Here is a 23,930-nt window from a genome sequence, read left to right as displayed (position 1 = left end):
CATTCAGTTACCAAGTTTAACTAAGCATCAGGTCCTCTCATGAGCAATTCAAAGAAAACTCCAACCATTATATCAAAATGGATATCGACCCCATTACAAGTGAAATTTTAGATCAAAAATGTCCTGGACACATGAAATACAAGAGTTACCAAAAGGAAATGAAATATGATACAGAATAGAAAAACTAGGAAGGGAAGAAAATTGACACCTTAGAAAACCCAGTACAAAGTGATTTTAAGAATTGAACGCTCTTAAAATTAGATTGGGTCATATAGAAAACAATAACTCAACAATACAAAAACTATAAAATAAAACTAAAAAATATTGGAAAAAGAAAATAAAAAATAGTATCAAAAATAACTGACCTGGAAAGAAGAGAAACAATTGAATTATTGGAATATCTATCTGAAAATTATTATCAGGAAAAAAAACCAAATCTGATTATCATATTCCAGAAAATTATAAATGAAGATTGCACAGTAAAAATAGAAACAATTCACTAGTTACCTCTGGAAAGAAACTTCAAAATTTAAGCTTTCAAGCACATCGTGGTCAAAATGTAGTTTCCAGGAGCCACAATAAGGGGAAGGAAAAAGGGGGAGAGGGAATTATTAATGTCTGCTATATTATAAATATAATCTCATTTGATCCTTACAACAACTCTGTGAAGAGGTACTATGATTATGATCCTTATTTTACAATTGAGGTCCCTGACACAGAGATTAAGTGACTTTACTCGAGTCACATAGCTATTGCCTGGGGTTAAATTAGAATTCTGGTCTTCCTGATAGCAAGCCTAAAGCTCTATAGCTATGATTAAGTACCTAATAGGTGCCAGCCATTATTCTAAATACTTTAACAAATATGATCTCATTTGATAAGTATTGTCTAAGATTGAGTATCACCAAAAAGGAGAAATGAACATATAATATGATATTTCAAAAGTCAAGAACAACATATATGGCAAAACAAAGTAATCCTAGAAGGGGGAAATGGGCTTTTAATTTAATTGAGGATTTCCAAGCATTCCTGAAGAAAAGGGCAAAACTAAGTAAACATTTAGAAATAGAAAAAAGGTGACAACTCTCCCCCACCCCCCCAAAAAAAAACCCTCCTAGAAAGGTAGATATATTTGTTTAACTGAAAGGAAATACGTGGGGATGAGTCATTTACATGTTTAATGGGGGAAAAGAATTATCTCCTCAGAACCTTAAAACTTTAAAGAGTCAGAGAAACACTAAAATAGCAGAAATTCTGTGGATGGTTTTGTTCTGTTTTAATGTTTTAAGAAAAAAGACAAAAAAGGGAAGGAGGAACTGCAAAGAAAGCAGGAATAAAGTGAAAGAAATTATTAAAATAATAGAGGTACATAACATGAAGATCATATAATCATGGAAGAAAAGTTAGGTTTTGGGGAGGGATAGGAATCTCATGAATTTCACTTTCATCTGAATCAGATAAGGAAGATTGAACACAATTGTACACATGAAACACACACACACACACAGCATAGGAATACATTATATTAAAAAGGGAAATAGAAGGCAGGGGCAAAACAGTGGTTTAAGAGGAAGGACAGTTTTGGGATGGGACTAGTTATAGGCAGAACTCATGTTATAGGGTAGAAGACACATAGGATATCAAAAGGAAAAAATAAAAACCTATGATCATGGGTGAGGTAGGTTTTCCTTCTCTTCCCTTTTCTCCCTCTCCCAGATGGCAAGCAATCCAATATATTAAACATGTGCAACTCTTTTATACATATTCCCACAATTATGGTGCACAAAAAATCAGATCAAAAAGTAAAAAAATGAGGAAGAAAACAAAATGCAAGCAAACGACAACAAAACAAAGGTAAAAATATTATGTTGTGATCCACACTCAGTCCCCACAGTCCTCTCCCTTCATCACAAGACCATAGGAACTGGCCTGAATCACCTCGGTATTGAAAAGAGCCATATCCATCAAAATTGATCATTTTATAATCTTGCTGTTGCTGTGTACAATGTTCTCCACTTCATTCAGTATCAGTTCCTGTAAGTCTCTTCAGGCCTTGCTGATATCCTCCTGCTGATCATTTCTTATAGAACAATAATATTCTATAACATTCATATACCACAATTTATTCAGCCATTCTCCAACTCGTGTCCACTACAAAAGGGTTGCTACAAATATTTTTGCACACATAGGTTCTTTCCCCTTTTTTATGATCTCTTTGGGATACAGGCCCAGTAGACACACAACTGGATCAAAGTGTATGCACAGTTTGATATTTGGATTTAGTTAATGATGTCTTTTTTCAATAAGATCGGGTCTAAAGTAAAGGGTACTTATTATGACCATTAAACTACTTAGAATAGTCTTAGAAGTGCTAGCAACAGCAATAAGACAAGAAAAATCTGCTTTTTTTGCAGATGATCTATTATGATATATTAGAGATGATATATTGCAGATGATATATTAGAGAACCCAAGAGAGACAAATAAAAAGTTAATTGAAATATTGAATAACATTAGCAAAATTGTAGGAAGTTCTATTTTGCAGAAATAAAGACAAAATTAAATAATTTGAGAAATGTTAATTACTCATAGGTAAGTTACGTCAATACAATAAAAAAAAAAGACAATAAATAAATTAATTTACTTTTTCAGGGCCATGCCAACCCACAAAAGGAATGTTTTCTAGATTTAGGGGGAAAATAACAAAATTCATTCACTAGAATTTGAAAGGCAATAATGAAAAAAGTGGGAAGAGGCCTATTATCAGATTTCAAACTATTACAATTCAATAATCACTAAAATTATATAGTATTGGTTTAAAAGGAGGTATCAATCAGTGGAACAATCAGAAAACTAGCATTTATTATGCTCCTACTATGTTAATAGTGATACAAAATAAGAAGACAGTTCCCAGATTTCAAGGAGTTCATTGTCTAAATGGAAGAAACAGCATGTAAACAACTATGTATAAACAAGATAGATACAGGTTGAATTGGAGATAATTTTAAAAGGAAGGCATTTAGATTAAGCAGGACTGAAAAGGCTTCTTGTAGTGAGAATTTAGCTGAGACTTGAAAGAAACCAGGGAAACTAGAGTCGTTCAGAAGGCAGGAGAGCATTCCAGGGGCACTGCCAGTAACAACAGTGGGATGTCATGTGTGAAGAACTGCATAGAGGCCATTGTCAATGGATCACAAAATAGAGGGCAATATATTAAGAAAACTGGGAAGGTAATAGTGGGTTTGGCTTTGAAAATCAGAGGATTTCATATTTGAACCAGTTAATAGAGGATGTCTCCAAGGGTTCTGTGGAGGGCCCTTTTTTTCTTTCTGTAAACAATTTTGCTCGATCTCATTAGCTCCCCACCTCCAGACTTGAATTTTCAACTTATTGATCATCTCAAAATGGATATCCCATAGACATCTTAATCTCAGTACACCATTCATAATTGAATTGATTTTTTTCTCCCAAAAACCATCCCCTTTTCTTAATTTACCTATACCATTCTTTCAATTAAACACTCACTAGGCTCAAAACTAGGTATCATCATTAAATCCTCACTCTTTTACTGCCAAATCCTATTTATGTTACCTTCATGCATTTCTCACATGTCTCCTTCTCTGAGGTACAGGTCCTCATTACTTCATGGAATAGATATTTTGATTCCCTTTTGGTTAATGACTGATTCAAAATTTTCCCTACTCTAGTCAGTTGTCAAACTTCCTAAAGTGTAGATCTGACCATTTCATCCTTCTACTCAAAAAACTCCAGTGGCTCCCTATTACCTCCAAGATCAAATATTGAATCTTCTGTTTGGTTTTCAAAGTCCTTCATAACCTGTCCCATCCCCACCATGCTAATCTTTTACTGATTCCCATGTAATCCCATGATCAAGTACACTGGATTCCGTTTTTTTGTTTTTTTTTTCAGAATTCACATATCATCTTCATGCATTTTTATTTGTTTCCCATTTCTGGAATACTTTTCCACCTTATTTCTGCCTGTTAGTTTCCCTTCAAGTTTTAGCTAAAATTCCACCTCCTACAAGAAGACATTCCCAGTCATTTTTAATCTTAGTTCCTTTCCTCAGTTGATTATTTCCAATTTATTCTGTATATCTATCTATCTATGTACCTTGTTTATATGTCATTTTGTCCATTAGACTGAGTTACTTGAAAGCTAGGATTGACTTTTGCCTTTTTTGTCATCTCCAGAGATTTGTACAATATCTGGCATGTCTGGTATATGATGGGTACTTAATAAATAAATGCTTGTTAACTAACAGAAATAAAATTTTTTTAAAAATTCCTTTTTAACAATGTTAAAAAAGTTACCAGTTTCCATTTCTGTCTAACATTTATTAAAGGCAGAGCCAAAATCCAGCTAGGCCTGGAATTTGTATATGATCATTCTTAATTTTTTTCTGCTTTCTATAGGAAAAGGGAATCAAAAGTTTTGGGAAGAGAGTCAATATTTAGACTAGACTGTACAGAATGAGGTAGAAATTCTATTCTGATATTTCATCAAAATGTGGAGTTAACCCAAGTTAATAAAGGTTATGTCAGTAGAGTTTAAACTTTGGCAGATTTTATTAAGCAGGAAGTTTTGAGTTGTGGTCCTTGCTGAGTGCACTAGATCTGTTGTACAAGATAAGCATAGTGGGGTTCTAGAATTTTGAGGTCATGAATAGTCTATACTCCAAAATGGAATTTTCAGTTTCATTTTCCTCCCTCTCTCTTCCATTTACCTTTGGATATATTTTATAAGTGGCTTTTAAAGAAACTGCCACTTGCTCAATTAAAACCTGGAAAGGCAACAGATTCAAGACAGTAGGGAAATGAGGGTTATAGGATAGAAAACTGATAAACTGATAACAGACTTTAAATAGATGTATCTACTGGGGATACATTAGGACTTCTTAATCCAGACTCCCCAAGGATTCCCCAAAACATGTCCATTTCTGCAATTGGTAGTATCTTTTTAATTTAATTTTAAAATACTGAACTTAACAAATAGCATACAAAATGAGTTTCCAATTTACTGAGTCCTAGGGTTGGATTGGAAAAATCTTCCTCATTCTTCCCAAAGCAACAAATAAAAAGAAAAAAAAACCCTTATAACATAAACATACAAATCCGTAAAACAAATCCTACATTAACATCTAATTCTATTCATTTATACGGTATATAAGTACCCTGAACAGTTATTTCCCTTTTTTTACCCTCAGGGCTTAACACAGTATCCATGACACTCAAATGCTTGTTGTCAATTTACTATCATACCAAGTACTAACAAGTCTTTCCTCAATGTTAACTATCTTAAAGATCCAAATATTGCTTCAAATGTCCATATAACTCCGATTTAGCTTTATACTGTTTTCTTTTCATTCCTGAGCCTGTTGAATCTCCTTTTACTCTCCTGCAGGCTTACTGCAGCTTACCTCTCTATCGCCCTCTCCTACCCAGAGTTGGTCTGACTCCTTTTCCACCAGGGATCAGATCCTGACAGGACTTTCTTATGATCAATCCTCTCTTCCAGGGGAACTGTTTAGCTTTGGGATGCAGGGGCGGGATTGAGGTTTTAAGACTCCTAAAGTGCCTTCGGCTCACCTCCAAATGCTCTGGATGGTCTTTGGAGACGCCCTAAAGGCCCCCTCCAATAGCAGGGGCTTCAGTTGCTGGCACCCGGGGAGGGGAGAATCAGAGGTAGAGGCGTCAGGAATCTGGGGAAGGGGGAGCTAAGGCTTGGACTGGCGACCTACGAGGAGAGAAGGAACAGGTGGTAACAAGCCGGCGAGTTCCCTGCCCCCCACCTGTCTGTCTGCCTCTTCCACCAAAGAAAAGTCTAGGAGCGAGCGCACTTCTCGTAGCTTTCTAGCACTACGCATGCGTAGAAAATAGTTCGCCTTAAAGAGGGGGCGGTGGAAGAGTCTTTCCTGCGCTCACACTGACAAAAACTACAATTCCCAGCGTGGGTTTTTAGTTATAAATAGCGCCTGATTATAATTGATTTTTTTTTAACTTTCTGGCTTGTCTCTCAGTCCAGGGACGCATAATGTTGTCTTTTTCCTTTTCCAAAAACTGATTTTAATTATATTACATTTCACCTTTTAAAAAAATTTTTTTTCACCTTTATTTTTAAACGAATCACTGGCCACTCTCCCTCTTCGCAGTCAAATGACCTTGTTCTAAACCCTCGTATTGACCAATGGGTGAAAGGCAATGTTAACTGGAGGCGGTCAAAACATCTCATTTTCCAATGTGAGGAGGCGCTGCGGCCACGTTCCTTCACTGCAAAGACTGTCAAGTGGTCATGGTTACTTTTGATTGGATCAGGGAAAATTAGGGAGAGAGGAAGGGGAACTCTGCGCAGGTTCAGTCCGGGTGGTGGGCGGGAAAGAATGGGGAGTGAAGAGTTACCGCCCACCTCTTCCGGCCTTCTTAATTTGGCTGGGAGGCTGGGTAAGTGCGGTTAGAAAGAAAAAATCCAATCATTCCATTTTAGGGCAAGTCTAAGGCAATCTTTCAGCTATTTCAATCGAGTTCGATTTTCTTTTTTTTCATAGTCACTCTTCTCCCTCTTGGGAGAATATGTGAGAGTTAAAGTGACTTCCTGGCATCAATTTTATTCCAGTGACATGTTTTTGGACGGGATGTGGGCTTGTGTAGTCCGAACTCCACCATCCATTCCTTTTATTTCCACTTTCCCTTTTTTCCCCGCATCCCTTGTAAAAGGGCTCGGAGTGTGTGTATATGAAGTATTTCATAATTCATGATATATTAATTTACTGAGGCATCCACTCTCTTCTAAGATGCAGCTACGTTCCTCTTGTCTAAGGAAGAAAGAGTATAATGGGCTATGTAACTTTCAGTACCGAGCTGTGGCTCAGTGGTAGCTTCCAGCACGTGCAGCGCCAAGAAGCGCGAGACTAACAGGTTGAGTGCGCAGGCGTGGCCTACTAGAAAGAGGCGGGGTAGAGAGGTTGTGGGGGTAGGAGCGAGGCGGAGGCCGCAGACGTTCAGTCCCTGGAGCCCGGGACGGGGTGTAAAGAAGCTCTTCCCATCGGCCTTACGCCGACGGTTGGTGGGCGTGCGCGAAGGATACGGGTGGGGGGGAGATCGTTGCGAAGGAAACAAGGTGTCACTTGAAAGCGGTGGTTCCCTTTTTTTAAAAGCCTGTAGCCGTTAAGTTTGTTCTGTCCCTGGTACGGACACTACCGGGGGGTGGGGGGGGTGGGACGGAGGCGGAGGAACAGAGTGCGCACGCGCAGTATATCTAGTCGCGCGAGTTAGGAGGGGGTGGAGAAAAAGGCGCAGACTCTGTTGTTTTCTTACTCAGTTTGGGTCGCGCGGCCTCTAGTTTTGGTCTCGCGCGGGTTAGTGGAGACGCGAGAGAATAAGGGAAGAGCAGGGTTACGCGCGCACAGGGAGAAGGGGCGGGGAGGAAGAAGGAAAAAGGGAGGGGGTGTAGGCCCCCTCTTCTCCCTCGTTAGCTTAATCGGGGGAGGGGGAAGAGATGATCGAGATGGCAGCTGAAAAGGAGCCGTTCCTCGTGCCGGCCCCGCCGCCGCCACTCCTCAAAGCTGATTCCAGTGGTAGGGATGACACTCTGGTGCAGCCACACCGAGAGGCCTCCTCTGGGGAGCTTTGTGGTGGGACAGCTCAGGGATCAAGCCCACTTACGCCCACAGTATCAGGCAGGGAGGGCTTTCTGGCCCCATCCCTTACTGGGGCTGGCAAGAATCTGCAGCTAAGGGGCGACCCGATGGCACAGGGGGAGGCCCGCCAGTCCGAAGCTCAAGGAGAAGCTCCTCCCCCTGACATAGAGGTGGAGCGAAGGGGATGGGGCGGGACAGAACTAGGCCCCCCAGCACCCCCTAGACAGCGCAATGGCTTCCAGCCCCATAGGCCTCCTGGGGGCGGTGGGAGTAAGAGGAGGAATAGCTGTAATGTGGGTGGCTTCAAGCATCCAGCCTTCAAGAGGCGTAGGCGAGTTAACTCGGACTGTGATCCAGTTTTGCCCTCCAATTTTCTCCTGGGAGGCAATATCTTCGATCCTTTGAATCTGAATAGCCTCCTGGATGAGGAGGTAAGTCGAGCACTCAATGCTGAGACTCCTAAGTCCTCCCCACTGCCAGCTAAGGGGAGGGACCCTGTGGAGATCCTCATTCCCAAGGACATCACTGACCCACTTAGCCTCAATGCTTGCACTGATGAGGCCCAAGTGGTTCGTGCCTCACCACTCAAGACTAGTAGAAAGCGACATCGACATCGTGGACAGCATCACCAGCCACAGACTGGCGGACCTGGGGGGAATGATCCCACCTCCTCTGCACTTCCAACTTCCACCACTCCTTTGCTGCATGGAGAAGCCACCCCCCAACATCTGCAACAAGGACAAAGGTCCCAAGGCCGGGATGGCCCCCAGCCTTATGAACTGAACACTGCCATCAACTGCAGGGATGAAGTAGTGTCCCCCCTTTTGCCTGCTCCACAGGAACCGCCAGGCACTCGTGCAGCTCCTTCAGCTGCCTCAACTACACCTGCTCCCTTGTCTTCCTCCCGCCACCGGAAACGTCGTAGGACTTCCAGTAAGTCTGAGTCAGGTGCTAGAGCTGGTGGCCAGGGCCCTAAGGAGAAAGTCCGAGCAAGAGGGGGAGGACGCCATCACGACCACCCTCTGCCTGCAGCTGGTTTCAAGAAACAGCAAAGTAAGTTCCAGTATGGGAACTATTGCAAGTACTATGGCTATCGAAATCCAAATTGTGAGGATGGGCGGCTTCGGGTCATGAGGCCTGAATGGTTCCAGGGACGTGATGTACTGGACTTAGGCTGCAATGTAGGCCACCTGACCCTAAGCATTGCATGTAAATGGGGTCCAGCTAGAGTAGTGGGTGTAGACATCGATGCTCGCCTCATACACTCTGCTAGACAGAATATCAGACATTATCTATCTGAGGAACTTCGTCTCACACCCCAGCCACCTGAAGGAGTCCAAGGACCAGAAGGTGGTAAGGGGACTGCTACTACCCGAAAGAAGAGCTGCTTCCCAGCCTCGCTGACTGCCAGTCGAGGGCCTATTGCTGCACCCCAAGTGCCTCTGGATGGGGCTGATGCCTCTATATTTCCCAACAATGTTGTCTTCATCACGGTAAGGAGACTTGGTAGCTGTTGGAATGAGGGATGTTTTTGCAGACATTGATGGGAGAGGGAGGAGAGGCAGTTATGGCTAGGAACAAAACTATTCTGTATAGACTGAACTGCAAATTGGGAACTCAAGTTTGAAAATGGTCTAGGGCCTGTATTGATAGGATTTTGACTTTCCACTTTATTAACTATATGCACCTTGCCCAGTAGAGTGAGGGGCACTGAACTGGTGGATAGGATTAGGCTTTGGAATCAGTTTTTTTTTTTTTCCCCCCTTAAATAATTTTCATTTGACCTCAGCATTCTGTCCCTGCCAGGGACCAGGGACAGAAAAATTGAACAGTTCTTGCACAAAGCTTATATTTTCCTGAGTTCTGTTAAAGCAAAACTCACTTAAGTCTCTCAAGGTAGGAGGCTGAGATTTGAGAGATGTGGGGGGACAATGGGGAAGGCTGGAGGGGCTGCCTAAAAACCTCATGAAGTAATGCTTCTTCCCCTCTGGGAAAATTGGTGTAGGAGGGAGATAAGTACAGGAACTGGGTCTGGGCTTAATACTAGGGCTTTCTCCTTATGATAACCTTGCCCATCCATCAGATAACTTTTTGGTGGTTGTCCTTGATATAACCTCCCAATTGTCTATACTTGTGATTTCTCTGTTCTGCCAGAGTGAGGCAGAGATGCTAGAGCAGAGTAAAACTCAATTAGGCAAATGTTGTAAAGTTTGGGAAATGTCGGAAAGGCAATACTATTGATTAAAACCTGACTTTGTTATTTTGGGACTGCATAGTAAAATAAAGGAGTGCAGACTATTCGTTTCTCTGCTGACCTTTATCCAAAAAAAAAAAAACCCTTTGCCTTCTCAGGGTAATTATGTGTTAGATCGAGATGAATTGGTAGAGGCCCAAGCTCCTGAGTATGATGTGGTGCTCTGTCTCAGCCTCACCAAATGGGTGCATCTGAACTGGGGTGATGAGGGATTGAAGCGAATGTTCCGAAGAATCTACCGCCACCTACGACCTGGGGGCATTCTGGTTTTAGAGCCCCAGCCTTGGTCATCCTATGGCAAGAGGAAGACACTCACAGTAAGTTGGGTTTTAGGGGAAAGTGAAAGGGATCATTCCTATGAAGCAGGGGAAAGGGGATGTATTAATTAAATGGGGCTCTGGCTAAAGTAAGAATGTGATTGAATTGTCTACAAACATTAAGAACTTAATATGCTAGATACTGTGAAAAGTGCTGGGGATACAAAGAAAGATTAGGACCTGTGTCTGTTCCTAGGAAACAATCTACAAGAATTATTATCGAATTCAACTGAAACCTGAGCAGTTCAGTTCCTATCTGACATCACCTGAAGTTGGCTTCTCCAGCTATGAGCTTGTGGCTACACCCCATAATTCTTCCAAAGGTGAGATCCAGACTAGCCCATTTTGGTTTATATTTTTGTGGGAGGTAGTGGGGTAAAGGGTGGGTAGAAGACCTCCAGTGGAAGTCTTCAAACCTCTCAGCTGAGGAAGAGTAGAAAATTATGGGGGAGATGTTTTCTCTTATCACCTTTGTTTTCTCTTTAATAGTTACTTCTCCTTATCCTCCATATGTCTTTTTCCTACAGGTTTCCAGCGTCCTGTCTATCTGTTCCACAAGGCCAACTCCCCTAACCACTGAGGAGCTCTTCAAGGACAATGATCAGAGGCTTCTCTTTTGTTAATTGAGGACCTGTGGGGGGGTAGGGGTGGGGTGGAGAGAAGTTCTACCCATGGCTTGCTCCTTTTCCCTGTATCTAATTTGTTTTCCTGCCATTGTCTTTAAGAAGCCTACCAACCTCTAGCACCTAATCAACAGGCACAATTGGACTATAGGTTGTCACCTTTTTCTCCCCACAGCCTAGTAAGCTGGATGATATGGATCATGAATTCATGATTTTAAAGGGGAGCTGGGTTTCCGAATCTCACTTGCTCTGGGCCTTCCCTTTTTGTTTCTTCCTAACCCACCTCTTGGATTCCTAGCTCCAGTGGGCATCCTGGCCACGTTTCAGTGGACCAATATAGAATGGGTTATCACCAGAAGCTGCAGAAGTCCCATCTAGATGGTTCTTGTGATTGGGGGGGGTAAGAGGGGTAGGGTGAAAGCAGCACAATAAACCTAATATTGAAGGCTAAGATTTGGGTCAATATGTCAATGTGGGGAGCACAACCCTGTCTCTTCTGCAAGTGATGGTCTAGGCTGATCTATTAGAGTGTGTTGAAGGGATGGGCTTTGAAGAAATTAGGCTGAAATCTGTAAAATAGGGTTTTTATTGACTAGGAACTCTTTTTCTGCAGTCACATCCCAGAGCTCTCATCACAAAGGAAGTGATGTTCAGTCATGTTCTCTGCTGAATCCATAGCCTTAAATGTAGCCATGCAGAAGAGAACAAAACTAAAATGCTACTTTAGAGGAACCTGGGTAAGGGGGAAGCAATCTTTAACACTATTTTCCATCTTGGTATTGCTCTTCTCATCCTGGGAAGGTTCAAACCCTAGAGTATGGGAGTCACATTCAATAAGACAAACTTTTCAAGAGTTGTTCTTAGGTTCTTATCAGGCTAAGCCTTACTTGATTACCAACTTTTCCCAAATCGTCAGAAAAAAGTTCTTATAACAAACTTTTATTTCTATAAAACCCAACATAAAGGACAGTCCCAATGTGTATCTTGCAACACAACAAAAATAAAAGTGAAGACAATCCTGTAGTACTATGTATCCCACCGTCTGAGAGTCTGATGCATGAGGAAGGTGTCCTCTGCAGGGCGGGTCTGTGGCCTTAGCTTGGAGAGAGGAAACCCTTCAAATATTAAGTGTGGGGATTCATGGGCCAGTGATTGGGGATCACAGAAGATGCTTAGCTCTGGACTTGCTGCAGGAACCTCCTGTTTGGGTTGGAATACAAATCAGGCACAACAGCAAGGAAAAGTTTTTCAATAGTCAAAGTCAGAGTAGATGGAGTTTGGGTTTGAGAACCAAAGATTAAACTAGGTCCCCTTTCCTTGACCCCCCCCAAAAAAACAAAAACAAACAAACAAAAAAAAACAAACCTTCACTTTGTGGATTGGGCCCTGAGGCTGGTGGGGAAGTAAGGCCAATCTTTCCATCAAGGCAGCATTCAACACCTGTTCCTTTGGAACCTGCAGGCTAATCAGGTCTCGGTAGAGTCTTTGGGATCTAGGCTTGTTTAACCCTGAAAGGAAGAGGTAGTTGACCTGTTCAAGAGGAGGGTTAGAACCACCTCAGGGCCAGCAATCCCTATCTCTTGGTGAGAAACCGCCAGGCAATATATTACCAGTCACACTTCTTACCCTCAGATATGTTTTCCTCCATTTCATAGCGACTTAGGAATGAACTTTTCAACTGCTCCTCTGCAGCCTTGAGGGCATCAAACTGCTTCAGGGCTGTGACCTCCTTGAGGGACTCCAGTTGTTGCCCCAGGGCCTGGGTACTTTGAAGTCCTGGAACTACAAGGTGTAGTAATGCTTCGTGATTTTCCAAATCTGTGAGCAACTTCCCCCGTGGTGGGGACACACTGGAAGAGGAAGACTGACACGGGGATGCCAGGTGGAAACGAACCTGGAGAGAGATGGGATTGGTGATGTGCAATAGCAAGTGGGGATTAAGAAGCGAGAAGGGGCGAGGGCATTGTACAAAATAGACACAAATTTTTGTTGAACAAGTACGCCTAACAATGGAAAAAAGGAAGTAAAGTAAGGAAAACAAGTGTGAGGATGCTTGGAACAGAAATGGGGAAGATGAGGTGAGGGCACGAAAGGAGGAACAGGATAGGCTTAACATTCTCACCTGACGTGCTTTTTGCCGTCCTCTCCGTACCCCGGGCTTGGCTCCCCCCAGTCGGAGGATGGAGCAGGGCGCCTCGGGGCTCCTCGGACCAGGGCTGAGACTGAGGTCCAGGCTGGGTTCGAGCTCTGGCTTGGATACAAAAGGCTCAGGTTCTACTTCTGGAGCCTCCACAGTCACTCCCTCCCTCAAGGACCCCCCGAACCTCCCCTTGCCACAACTCGGCATCATCAGGTAATGGACAGCGAAGATTAGGCCAACGATTAGAAGCACTGTGGTCCAGGGGTCCGCGGCGCGGCGAAGCCACCAAAACCTCTTAATGCTCCCAAAAGAAGCCCTGATCCACGCGTCACTTTGAGTTTTCCAACGTTTCCGCCCAGAAACGCCATGTATCCCTCCCTTGAGCTAGACTGGAGAGTTTCACGATCAATCAAGAGACGGTGAGGACTGACAAGTGATCTCCATGCGTCACTTTGGGTTTTTCAATATTTCCGCCCGGAAGCGCCGCGGACCCCTCCCTTGGAGTATTATGAAAAAGCTGCATGGCCAATCAGGAGACGTTGAGTATTGATGAGTCTGCGGTTCCTAGGCACCATGCAAAGCCCAAGGGGCGGGAGAAGGTAGGGCGGAATGATGGGAAGCGAAGGATTAGGAGCCAACCGCGCTCGACTTCTGTGACGTCACGCGAAACGTACCAACGTGCACGGGTGAGGGGCGCGCACCTTTGTTCTCTAGCTTCAAGAGGTGTATTTTTATGGCGTCTGCTTTCTTCTCTCATAGGTGTGCGAGATAGTGTTCTGGGTGAAAGACGGGGAAGAAGGTCTTTAACACCTAGGCAAATCTAGGGTGACCAGTTACTGCACAAAGTCAAACGTGCTCCCTACTTAGATCCTCAGGGACTCTTAGTTGATCGCCACTGAGCTTCCGACCTCCCTCTCCCAAGAACCAAGATCCGTTTTGTTTAATACTTCCCCGTGACCATATTTTAGAGTCACACTACAAAACAATACAGCCCAACACATTTATTAAACACAGGAGTCTGAAGTAATTGTACTGGTCACTGACATTTAATTTTTATCTCAATCTTCACAACGAACCCATAAAATAGAAATCACGGACATATCTCCAATTGACCCATTTTAAGGATGAGAAAAGAATTCAATCTAAGTAAGAAACTTGACCAGGATACTACAGCCAATAAATATTAGAGGGGGTATTCACATCCAGCTCTCACTTTATTCCCAGTTCCAACATTCATTTCACCACTTACATATGCTGGATCCTGTTGTATTTTAGTAAGGCCTTTATGTTTCAGTTATATTCAGAATGGATAATATTTCCATATTATATATAGCTTTGCCCTCCAAAAAATTGTGATTACCTCTAACAAGCAATCACTAACTGCTCCCGTCTATTGTAACTTGTGAGCCAGGCTTTCCTTTACGAATCCTAGACTAACAATGGATTTGCTAAATTCCCAAAAGGCTTTTCTCTTTTTACTGTTGTCTTTTTTGGGGCTTACTATAGGAACATAAACCTGATCTATATTCAGGGCATACACTCATATCTAGGTTTTCCAGTCATGATCTCATTTTTTGGGGCAAAGATACTGAAATGATTTGCTGTTTCCTTCAGCTCATTTTACAGATAAAGAAATTATTAGATAGGGTGAAATGACTTGCCCAAGGTTATACAGCTAGTAAATGTCTGAGGCTAGTTTTGAACTCAGGAAGATAAGTCTTCCTAATAAGACTTGACATACTATCCACTGCACTACTATCTTCTTCCAAAAATATACTCTGGAGACTGCTGAGTCAATCCTCTTATAGTTAGATCATCATAATCTTAAAACTCCTTGGCATTGCTCTTCAAATAGGGTAATGGACAGAAATTTTGTAGAATATCCTCTTTTTGTTCTAATGACATATAGCTACTGGAAATTCTCTTTTCTAAATCTAATCCCTGAATTGTTTGGGATTTTTCCCAAGGCAAAGCCCAGGAATGCTCCCCTTCTTTAGCTATAAGCCTAAATTTGGGGATCACCTGCCTATTATGGAATTCAAGATCCCCCTTCCTTTATCATGGGGTCTGTGAATATTGTTCATGAACTGAATATAGCTGCCATTACCATGTGTTTTTTCAGGGACTCTTCTCATTTTCTCAGCTTCCATCTCTGGTTTAGAGAAGTCTGCATTATGTGAAATGAGGAGGAAAGGAGAAGGGTGGAATGACCCCAATTTTTTTTCCCCTCAAGGGATTAGTCAATCAGCTAAGAGGAATAGCTTAGGGGTAGGAGATGTCATGAGACACTTGAGAGATGAGAGATGTGAAAAATGAGATAGCAAATTAGGGGGGAATAAAAGGCCCAACTGAGATGAATTTATAGTTAATCCACTCAGTTTGATCCTATGACTTCCTCCATTCTTCATCAACAGCAACTGAGTAGGAGTTGAGGAAGTGAAATGGTGAGGAGTAATCCTAGTTTGGGATTTAGCAAGAGGAACAGAGAGAGGTAAAGGATTTGAGAGTAGACAGCATTGTGGAATTGAACTGGGATTGGATTGGGATGGAAAGAAAATGAGCAGAGTAGGGGTAATGACCTGAGAAAATATTGAGGGGAGAGAGATCCAAGATCATAGTGACGTTGAAGAACAGGTTTAGAAGGATGAGGAATAGGAAGAAATGTAATGATAGTTACTTATAATCAGATAAAGAAATGTCTAAGCTTTAGATCATGGAAGTAAAACATTTGTAGATCATGGTGAGATCCAGATGAAACTGTTCCTATTTGTCTCTTTCTAAGGCAAAATGGAGGAGTTAATTGAAGGATTTGGGATCTGAGAGGATAGAGTGCTTGAGGAGCATGTTTATAACTTTAGTGTAAGGGCAAAAATTGGAGTGGAGAGGAAGATGGAGTGTTGTAGTCCTTGAAAAATGAGGAAGAATGATCTAGGAGTTGGTAGACAGTTATGTTGGTATTGATTGGGTGATTGAACTTCAAAGAAAGAGAAGTAGCTGAATGATGTCATCAAAGGAAAAATCTGGTAGTGGCATTGGAGAACAAGGAATATTCCAAATTCTCTTCCAGGACCAGGTTGCTAAGGGAGTATGAGAGAAGGCATAGAAAGTATTTGAAGAAGATAAGATAGAATGAGTACAAGAAAAGATCTGAAGTAGAGATGTTTGTTAGTTATAGGATGGATTTCAAGAAAATACAAAGGAAGAGACTGATAGAGTTCAAGAGAACGGAGGATGAGAGTATGATTGGGGAGGGGCAGTGGTTTCATTTTGGGGCCATACCAGTAAATACTGTACCACAGAGGAACAACTGAAGAGACAAGAAAAACTCAAGGAGTTAAGTCAAGATAGAGTGACTAAATGGCGAATATGAACTTGAAAGACTCTGCTTCATATTTCTATATGAACATTTGGAATGAAGATATCTCTAAATTTATATATCTTGCATTTCAAAAAGAAAAAGTAGCTCAAAAGAGCTACTGCAATTCTACTTTGCTCATAGAACACTATACCAGTATCTCTTATGTCTCACAATTGATTTCAAAGTTCTTTAGGGATTAGCAAGGAAGGTTTTAAATATCCCAAGTATAGGGGGCAGCTAGATAGCATAGTGGATAGAGTACTGATTTGAACTCAGGAGGACCTGAGTTCAAATCTGCCCTCAGACACTTAACACTTCCTAGCTGTGTGACCTTAGGCAAATCACTTAACCCCAATTTGCTCAGGGGAAAAAATGTATCCCAAGTATATGTCCCAAATTTCTTATGCCAGAGTCTTTGGACCTTGGATGTTTAACTAGTGGTGTACTTGTGATACTCTGAGCTTCATGGGGACTCCTCAAGCTGTGCCAGCTCTGTCAGGGTCTGGCAGCTCACTTGGTCCTTGCTGAGACAGGGGAGGCTTTGATGTGATTGGTGCTGCTGGCAGCTCCCCTGGTGCTACATGGCACATGGGAGATCCTGGTGCTGGTATCTTTCTTCCCTTTCACCTGTGCTGTACCGGGGCTCAGGGACTCCTGCTAACTTGGTAAGTCAGGGCCTGCTGCTGGTTTACTGGGACACTGCCTGCCCTGGACTGTGGTCCCCTTTTACTCAAGTGAGACATACCACTCTTGCCAAACTTCTAGTCTGGAACTAGAAAATTGTTTTATTCCATCTTATTTTATTTCTGTCTTTGCAGAATTCATTGTGGGAGCACGCTTCCATTGTTTTTCCTGGGTGAATATTGGAGAGTTCGATTGATTTCCTACTTACTCTATTTCCTTGGCTTCTGAAATCCCTGTTCATCATTTTTTATAGTTCAATAATATTCTATCATAATTACACAGCACAATTATGAAACAAAACATTTCTCAGATTCTGCTAACAGAACAACAAGTTGTTAAAAGGGTTGTGGGATGAAAAGCACACTTGTATTTTTGGTAAAGCTATGTATTAGTAATTAAAAATTCACTAAACTACATATGCTCTTTTATCCATCTGTACCAATACTTATACAACAAAGAAATTAAAAAATGGGGAAGTTCCCACAGTGTTGTCATTAGAATTGATAGAGACAATAATTATCTAATTTAGCATGGTCCAGTATGATTGATCTGATCCTACAAGGAGATGTTATGGGCCAGAACTTGAAACAAGGTACTAAGTGGAATTGAGGAGACAATGTTTAAATCTAGTTTATAATTGATTTAATCCTACAACAAATAATGGTTTCCCAGTGATATAATGATTGGTGTGTACTCAGTATACAGCATATAAGCAAGAAGCTCTCAGGGCCAGAGACAGAAACACAGAAGCCCAGACAGAAGCCCACTCTCGGAGGTGGAGACAGATTCATTCCATATTTCACCTTTGTGCTGGCTGGAGACATTTAGAGGGAGCTAGGGGCTGAAGCTCAAGACTTTAAAGGACACAATAAAGAACTGGATTTTAACTCTTGGCTGCGTTTGGAGTGATTATTACTTTGAACCAAAACTAAGGCTGCCTCCAGAAAACCTCCCTGAGAAACCTGCTCCCCCAGAGAACCATCATATATTATAAAAAAGAACACCACATAAAACTTTTTTCTTTTTTATAATAACTATTGTTATTGTAACAAAGAATTTGAAATCAAAGGAGTATTTTTTGATTGGGGGAATGACTGAATAAATTAGGAAATAAATGAAATAGCCAAATGCAGAGAAACCTGGGAAGACTTAGATGAACTGATGCAATGAAGCAGGTAAAACTAAAACAATTTATCCAATGACTAAAACATTGTACAGAAAAAACATTTTATTTTTATTCATTGACTTTTTTCTACTTTAAGTAGCTTTGCTAATATTTCAAATATATTTTTTAATTTTTAAAAGCTTTTTATTTTCAAAACATATGCACAGATAATTTTTCATCATTCACCCTTGCATAGCCTTGTGTTTAAGATTTTCCCCTCTTTCCCCTCCTCTCCTCTCCTAGATGGCAAGCAATCCAATATATGTTATACATGTTAAAATACATGTTGAAACCAATTCCAATTGTTCAATGATAAAGAAAGCCATCTACACCCAGAGAAAGGCCTATGGGAACTGAGTAAGAAGTACAACATAGCGTTTTCACCTTTCTGTTATGTTTGCTTGCATTTTGTTTTCCTTCTCAGGCTTTTTTTCTTTCTATATCCGATTTTTCTTGTGCAGCAAAATAACTGTATAAACAAGTATACATATGTTGGATTTAATATATATTTGAACACATTTAACATGTATTGGACTACCCGCCATCTAGAGGAGGGGGTGGGGAGAAGGAGGGAAAAATTTGGAACAGAAAGTTTTCCAAGGGTTAATGTTGAAAAATGACCCATGCATATATTTTGTAAATAAAAATCTTTAATAAAAAATAAAATTAAAATTTAAAAAAATATGTTAAGTCTAATATGTGTAAACATATTTATACAATTCTCTTGCTGCACAAGAAAAAGCAGATCATAAATAAAAGTAAATGAGTAAGAAGCAAAATGAACAACAAAAAAAGTGAGAATATATGTTGTAATCCACACTCAGTTCCCACAGTCCTCTCTCTGGGTGTAGATAGCTCTCTTCATCATAAAATCACTGGAACTGGTATCAATCAGATGAGTCATTTCCATTGTTGGAAAGAGTCATGTTCATCAGAATTGATCACCATATAATATTGTTGTTGCCATGTACAAAATGATCTCCTGGTTCTGCTCATGTTATGTAAACTGAATCAGTTCATGTAAGTTTCTCCAGGTCTCTCTAAAATCATTCTTATAATCCTGTCTTATAGAACAATAATATTGTTCTATATTCTAATATCTGCCATAACTTATTTAGCCATTCTCCAACTGATGGGCATCCAGTCAGTTTCCAGTTTCTTGCCATTACAAAAAGGACTGCCACAAACTTTTGCACATATGAGTCTCTTTCCTTCCTTTAAGATCTCTTTGGGATATAGGCCCAATAGAAATACTGCGGGATCAAAAGATGTTCACAGCAGGAAAATATTTTAAAAGGAATTAAGAGGATTATTTTACTATTGAGTTTAAATAAGAATTGGATGTGCTTTGGTAGTTATACATTTTATTTTGAGTGAGACTTCTTTTATTTTGCCTCCTGGACTTTGCTGTTAGAATATAGAATTTCTGTTTTATTTTGTAGATTTTTAAAAAAAGCTTTTTATTTTCAAAACATATGCACAGATAATTTTTCAACATTGATCCTTGCATAGCCTTGGGCTTCAGATTTTCCCCTCCTTCCCCCCACCCCGTCCCCTAGATGGCAAGCAATCCAATATATGTTATACATGTTAAAATATATGTTAAATCCAATATGTGTAAACATATTTATATAATTTTCTTGCTGCACAAGAAAGATGAGATCAAAAATGAAAGTAAATGAGTAAGAAAACAAATTGCAAATGAATAACAAAAAGAGTGAGAATGTTATGTTGTGATCCACATTCAGTTGTGGGTTCATTTTTTAACCCAAAACTTTACTGAGGAAACTTTAATCAGTTCTTTTTTCATATTCACTGAATTTTCTAAGTTATACTATCAGTAAAATATGGTATTATCTTCTTTTTGCACATATTCATTTTGCCTTTAATTTTTAAAATTAATTTTCCATAATCTGGATTATGGATTTTGCTAACATTTCTAGAACTAGATGAAATACTAGTAGCGAAGGGTACATCCATGTCTTGCTCCTATATTTATTTATTTTTTTCCTGAGGCAATTGCAATTAAGTGACTTGCCCAGAGTCACATAGCTAGGAAGTGTTAAGTGTCTGAAGCCAAATTTGAATTCAGATCCTCCTGACTTTAGGGCTGATGCTCCTAGCTGCCCACCTTGCTCCTATATTTCCTTCTTCTCTCCCTTCCTTTTTCCCTCCCTCCCTCTCTCCCTTCCTTCCTTCCCTCCTTCTTTTCTTTCTTCCTTCCCTCTCTCTTTCCCTCCCTTCCTTCCTTCCCTCCCTTCCTTCCTTCTTCCCTCTCTCCCTCCCTCCCGCCCTTCTTTCTTTCCTTCTTTCTATCCATCCATCCATATTGGATTTTTAAGATTTCATTATAAAAGTACCTAGATCAGTCTTGAGGAGTATTCACATTTCTTTTTCCATTTCTAATGATTCAAGTTCCTATTCTAATGCTCCCTAAACTGTCAGTAACTAATAATATACCAGTTCTATTTAATCAATTTACATTAATTATATTTTACAAGTAGATATTTACTGTGAAGATATGGCTAGGATAAAAGCAGAGTTTCCCTTCCCCCTAGAAAATAAATATCTATGGGGGCATTTATGCTTTATGGTTCCCTGGGGAGAGTGGGCTCAAACTTAATGTAGTTTTTTATCTAGTTTTTGACCTATTGAATTTATTTCTAAATGTGGCATGGGTGCAAATAGCTGAATCTGGTATTGCTGTTGCTGGGCCATGAAGGACATTTCTTCTAGTCTTGATGCTGGCCTCTCAATTTTATCTCTCAATTTTATTGGATTAGGGACAAGGTTAGGTTAGTATGTTATTAGTGTTAGTTTAATCTGAGGTTTAGGGTTTAGGGTAGTTAGGGTTAGAGTTAGAGTCTGGTTAGGGTGAGGATTAGGATTCAGGTTTAGGGTGAGTGAGGATAAGGTTTAGCGTGCTTTTAGCATTAGTGTAAGGTGAAGTTTAGGATTAGAGCACATTTTAGGGTTAAGGTGAAGGGTAGGGTTAGAATTTATGGTTAGGATTAGAGTAGTGTGGCATTCAGGGTTAAGATTAGGGTTTGCTTTAAGGTTAGGGTGTTCATTTTGGATTAGGTTTAGGATTAGAGTTACATTAGAATTAATTAAGGTTTGCATTAAGGTAATTATTGGTGATTTAAGGCAGGGTTAAAATTAAATTTAGGGTTAATGTTTGATTTGTAATTGAAAGATTAAAGAAGGGTTAGGGTTAGAGTTTATTAATAATATTAGAATTAGGTTTAAGGGTATAAGGCACATTTAGGGTTATGATTAGGATTATTATCAGAAGCTTAAAATAAGGTCTATAGTCAGTGTTAGGGTTAAGTTTAGGTTTAGTGATAGGATTACTATTAGAGTTCGGTTAGAGTTAGGGATAGTGAGAGACATGAGGCAGGAGTAATTTTTTTTGGTTAGGGTTAAGATTATTTGTAACAGTGAGTTAGGGTTAGAATTAGGGTTAGAGTTTAGTGTGAGGCTGAGGCTAAATTTAGAGTTAGGTTTTAGGGTTAGTGATGAGAAGCATTTAGAATTGGGTTTGGGTTAAGAGTTAGCAGTATTATTGGAGGTTTAACTTTTGGTTAGTGTTAGAGTTTAGGGATATAATTGGAATTTTGCTTATATTAGGTTTATTAAAATCAGATGTATACATTAATGGTTAGGATTAAGGTACAAATTTCAAGTTAGGATTAAGATTAGGTTTAGGGTTTGAAGTAAAGTTAGGTTTAGGATTGTGGTTAGAGTTTGAGTCAGAAGGTGGGAGGTAAGTGATGCATTTTAGATTAGTGTTAGCATTAGTTTTAGACTCTTGTGTAGTATGGATTAGTGTTAATGTTAGGGTTAGGTTTAAGATTAGAGTTAGGGTTAGAGTTATGGTTAAAGTTAGATTTGGGAGGCTGGAGTCAGGAGGCATTTAAAGTTAAGGGTAGGTTTAAGTTTAGAGTTAGTGTTAGGGTCAACATTCAAGTTTGAGTTGATCAGGTGCATTTAGGGTTTGGGTTATAGTTTAGGGATAAAATTAGGGTTGGAGTTAGGGTTAGGGATATAATACATTTACCTTGCTGAGAAAAAAAGAATAGAACATAGAGCTTTTATAAAGGTATATAATGCTTTTTGAAACAGTATTGGAAAGCTTTCAAGAATTCTATATGATTTACTGAAATGAAGGAATGTGTTAAGCCATTTGGAATATTCTTTCACTAAGGGACTTTAGAATCATTCACAGACAGATTGTTAGAACAATAGCACTCCTAAGGTCAGGGGCCTCAGGATTACTGTTATATTTTATCTAAAATCTAGGGGAAGAAATATGTAACTATTTTATTATATTCCTAAAGTGAGAAGATTAGGATCATTGACAGATTGTTAGAACAATAGCACTCCTAAAATCAGGGAACCTCAGGATTACTGCCATATTTCTTCTAAAAATTGTATCCCATCACAATGATTTTCTGATTCTGCTTACTTCATTCACATCTGTTCTTGTAAGTCTACTTACATGTCTGAAGTCAGTCTACTTATCATTTCCTATAGAATTATAGTAGTCCATTATATTAATATACCATAATTTATTCAGCTATTTCCCAATTGATGGGCATCCATTTATTTTCCAATTCTTTGCTGTCACAAAGAATTGCTACAAATATTTTTGCACATTTGGGTCCTTTTCCCTCTCTTATGATCTCTTTGGGATACAGGCCCAGTAGTATGCAGTTTCATTCTATTATTTGTGCTGATCAATCAATGCCAGTATCTTCATGCATGAAAGGAAGTGCTTTCTTATAAGAAAAATCAGAATGAAAAAGGATGGTATTACTTCAGGCATTGGTTGGATTTACTGGTCTAAATGCATTACAATAACTGGTGACTGTGCCTATTTATGTTTTGGCAGGTATGGTTAAGACTCTTTTATTTCCCTGCATTGGCAGAATGCATATATTTTGGTAGGAACTTTTCTGAAAATAAAACCCCCCTTTATCATCAAAAAGGTTACTGAAACTGTCCAGACTTGTGGCAATATAGATAATGATGAGGATATAAGAAAACTAAGAAGTGTGCCCTCAAATACTGCAAAAGGTTTTGGGTTTCTGTGCAATTGCATTTATTCCTATGGAAACATAAAGACAAGCAAAATAATGAATTGCAGTAATTTCCACTAAGAATAAGGCAACTTTGAACTTCATTATTAATCTAACAATGAATCTCCTTATGCAGCCATTGGAAAGCTTTCTGTGCATCTACTGGAATGAAAAAAATATTTTTAGCAACTTGGAATACTTTATCATAAAGGGATTTTTACTGCAAATACCATGGTTCAGGTTGAATGTAGAACATATTCCTTCACTGGAAAAACATATTCCTAGGAGCATTAAAGCAAAGACAGTGTATTTAACAGTGCAACGAAATAAAGGTGATAAAGAAAAACAAGGTCTTCCAAAATAATGTGAAGAAAAATGTTATCAAATCTAATCTATGTAATTTCATTCCCTTTTCTCTTTATGCTGGTTAAGCAATAATAGTCTCTTCATGAAATGAAAGGAAGTTCTTTCTCTCAAAGAAAATCAGTGTGTGGAAATGATGGTATTACTTCAGGAGTTAGTTGGATTTATTGTATGCATTGTGATAAGTAGAAATAGTATCTTCTCCCATGTTGCCAGGTGCGGTTTAAGACTCATCTTTTTTCCTAGGACTGGCAGAATGTATTTTCTTTGGTAAACAATTTCTTGAAAT

General features: G+C 39.9%; 3 protein-coding genes across 8 annotated transcripts in view; 1 reads left to right on the top strand and 2 right to left on the bottom strand.

Annotated features, from left to right (window-relative positions):
- The window catches only part of ZCWPW1 (zinc finger CW-type and PWWP domain containing 1), a 39,717-nt gene extending 33,835 nt beyond the window's left edge, over window positions 1–5,882 (bottom strand). For 2 of the 6 annotated variants that reach the window (XM_051996022.1, XM_051996025.1), the window contains exon 1: window positions 5,609–5,867. The gene's annotated coding sequence lies outside the window, so the exon portion shown is untranslated. Of the gene's footprint in view, window positions 1–5,608 lie in introns of all 6 variants that reach the window. The other 4 variants (XM_051996029.1, XM_051996028.1, XM_051996027.1 and 1 more) reach the window with 4 other exon arrangements.
- Window positions 5,883–7,237: 1,355 nt separating this feature from the next.
- Window positions 7,238–11,873, top strand: MEPCE (methylphosphate capping enzyme). The gene is made up of 4 exons (XM_051996020.1): window positions 7,238–9,149; window positions 10,009–10,227; window positions 10,424–10,550; window positions 10,755–11,873. Exons 1-4 carry the CDS (start codon window positions 7,515–7,517, stop codon window positions 10,805–10,807), a joined length of 2,034 nt encoding a protein of 677 aa, XP_051851980.1. The 5' UTR covers window positions 7,238–7,514; the 3' UTR covers window positions 10,808–11,873.
- Window positions 11,774–13,347, bottom strand: PPP1R35 (protein phosphatase 1 regulatory subunit 35). The gene is made up of 4 exons (XM_051996030.1): window positions 12,973–13,347; window positions 12,477–12,744; window positions 12,216–12,358; window positions 11,774–12,050 (listed from the first exon to the last, which is right to left on the bottom strand). Exons 1-4 carry the CDS (start codon window positions 13,198–13,200, stop codon window positions 11,877–11,879), a joined length of 813 nt encoding a protein of 270 aa, XP_051851990.1. The 5' UTR covers window positions 13,201–13,347; the 3' UTR covers window positions 11,774–11,876.
- Window positions 13,348–23,930: the final 10,583 nt, after the last annotated feature.

This window comes from Antechinus flavipes, chromosome 4 (genome assembly GCF_016432865.1).
Source record: "Antechinus flavipes isolate AdamAnt ecotype Samford, QLD, Australia chromosome 4, AdamAnt_v2, whole genome shotgun sequence".
Classification (NCBI taxonomy): domain Eukaryota; kingdom Metazoa; phylum Chordata; class Mammalia; order Dasyuromorphia; family Dasyuridae; genus Antechinus; species Antechinus flavipes.
Note: the sequence above shows the minus strand (reverse complement) of the source record. Positions and strands in the feature narration are given on the sequence as shown.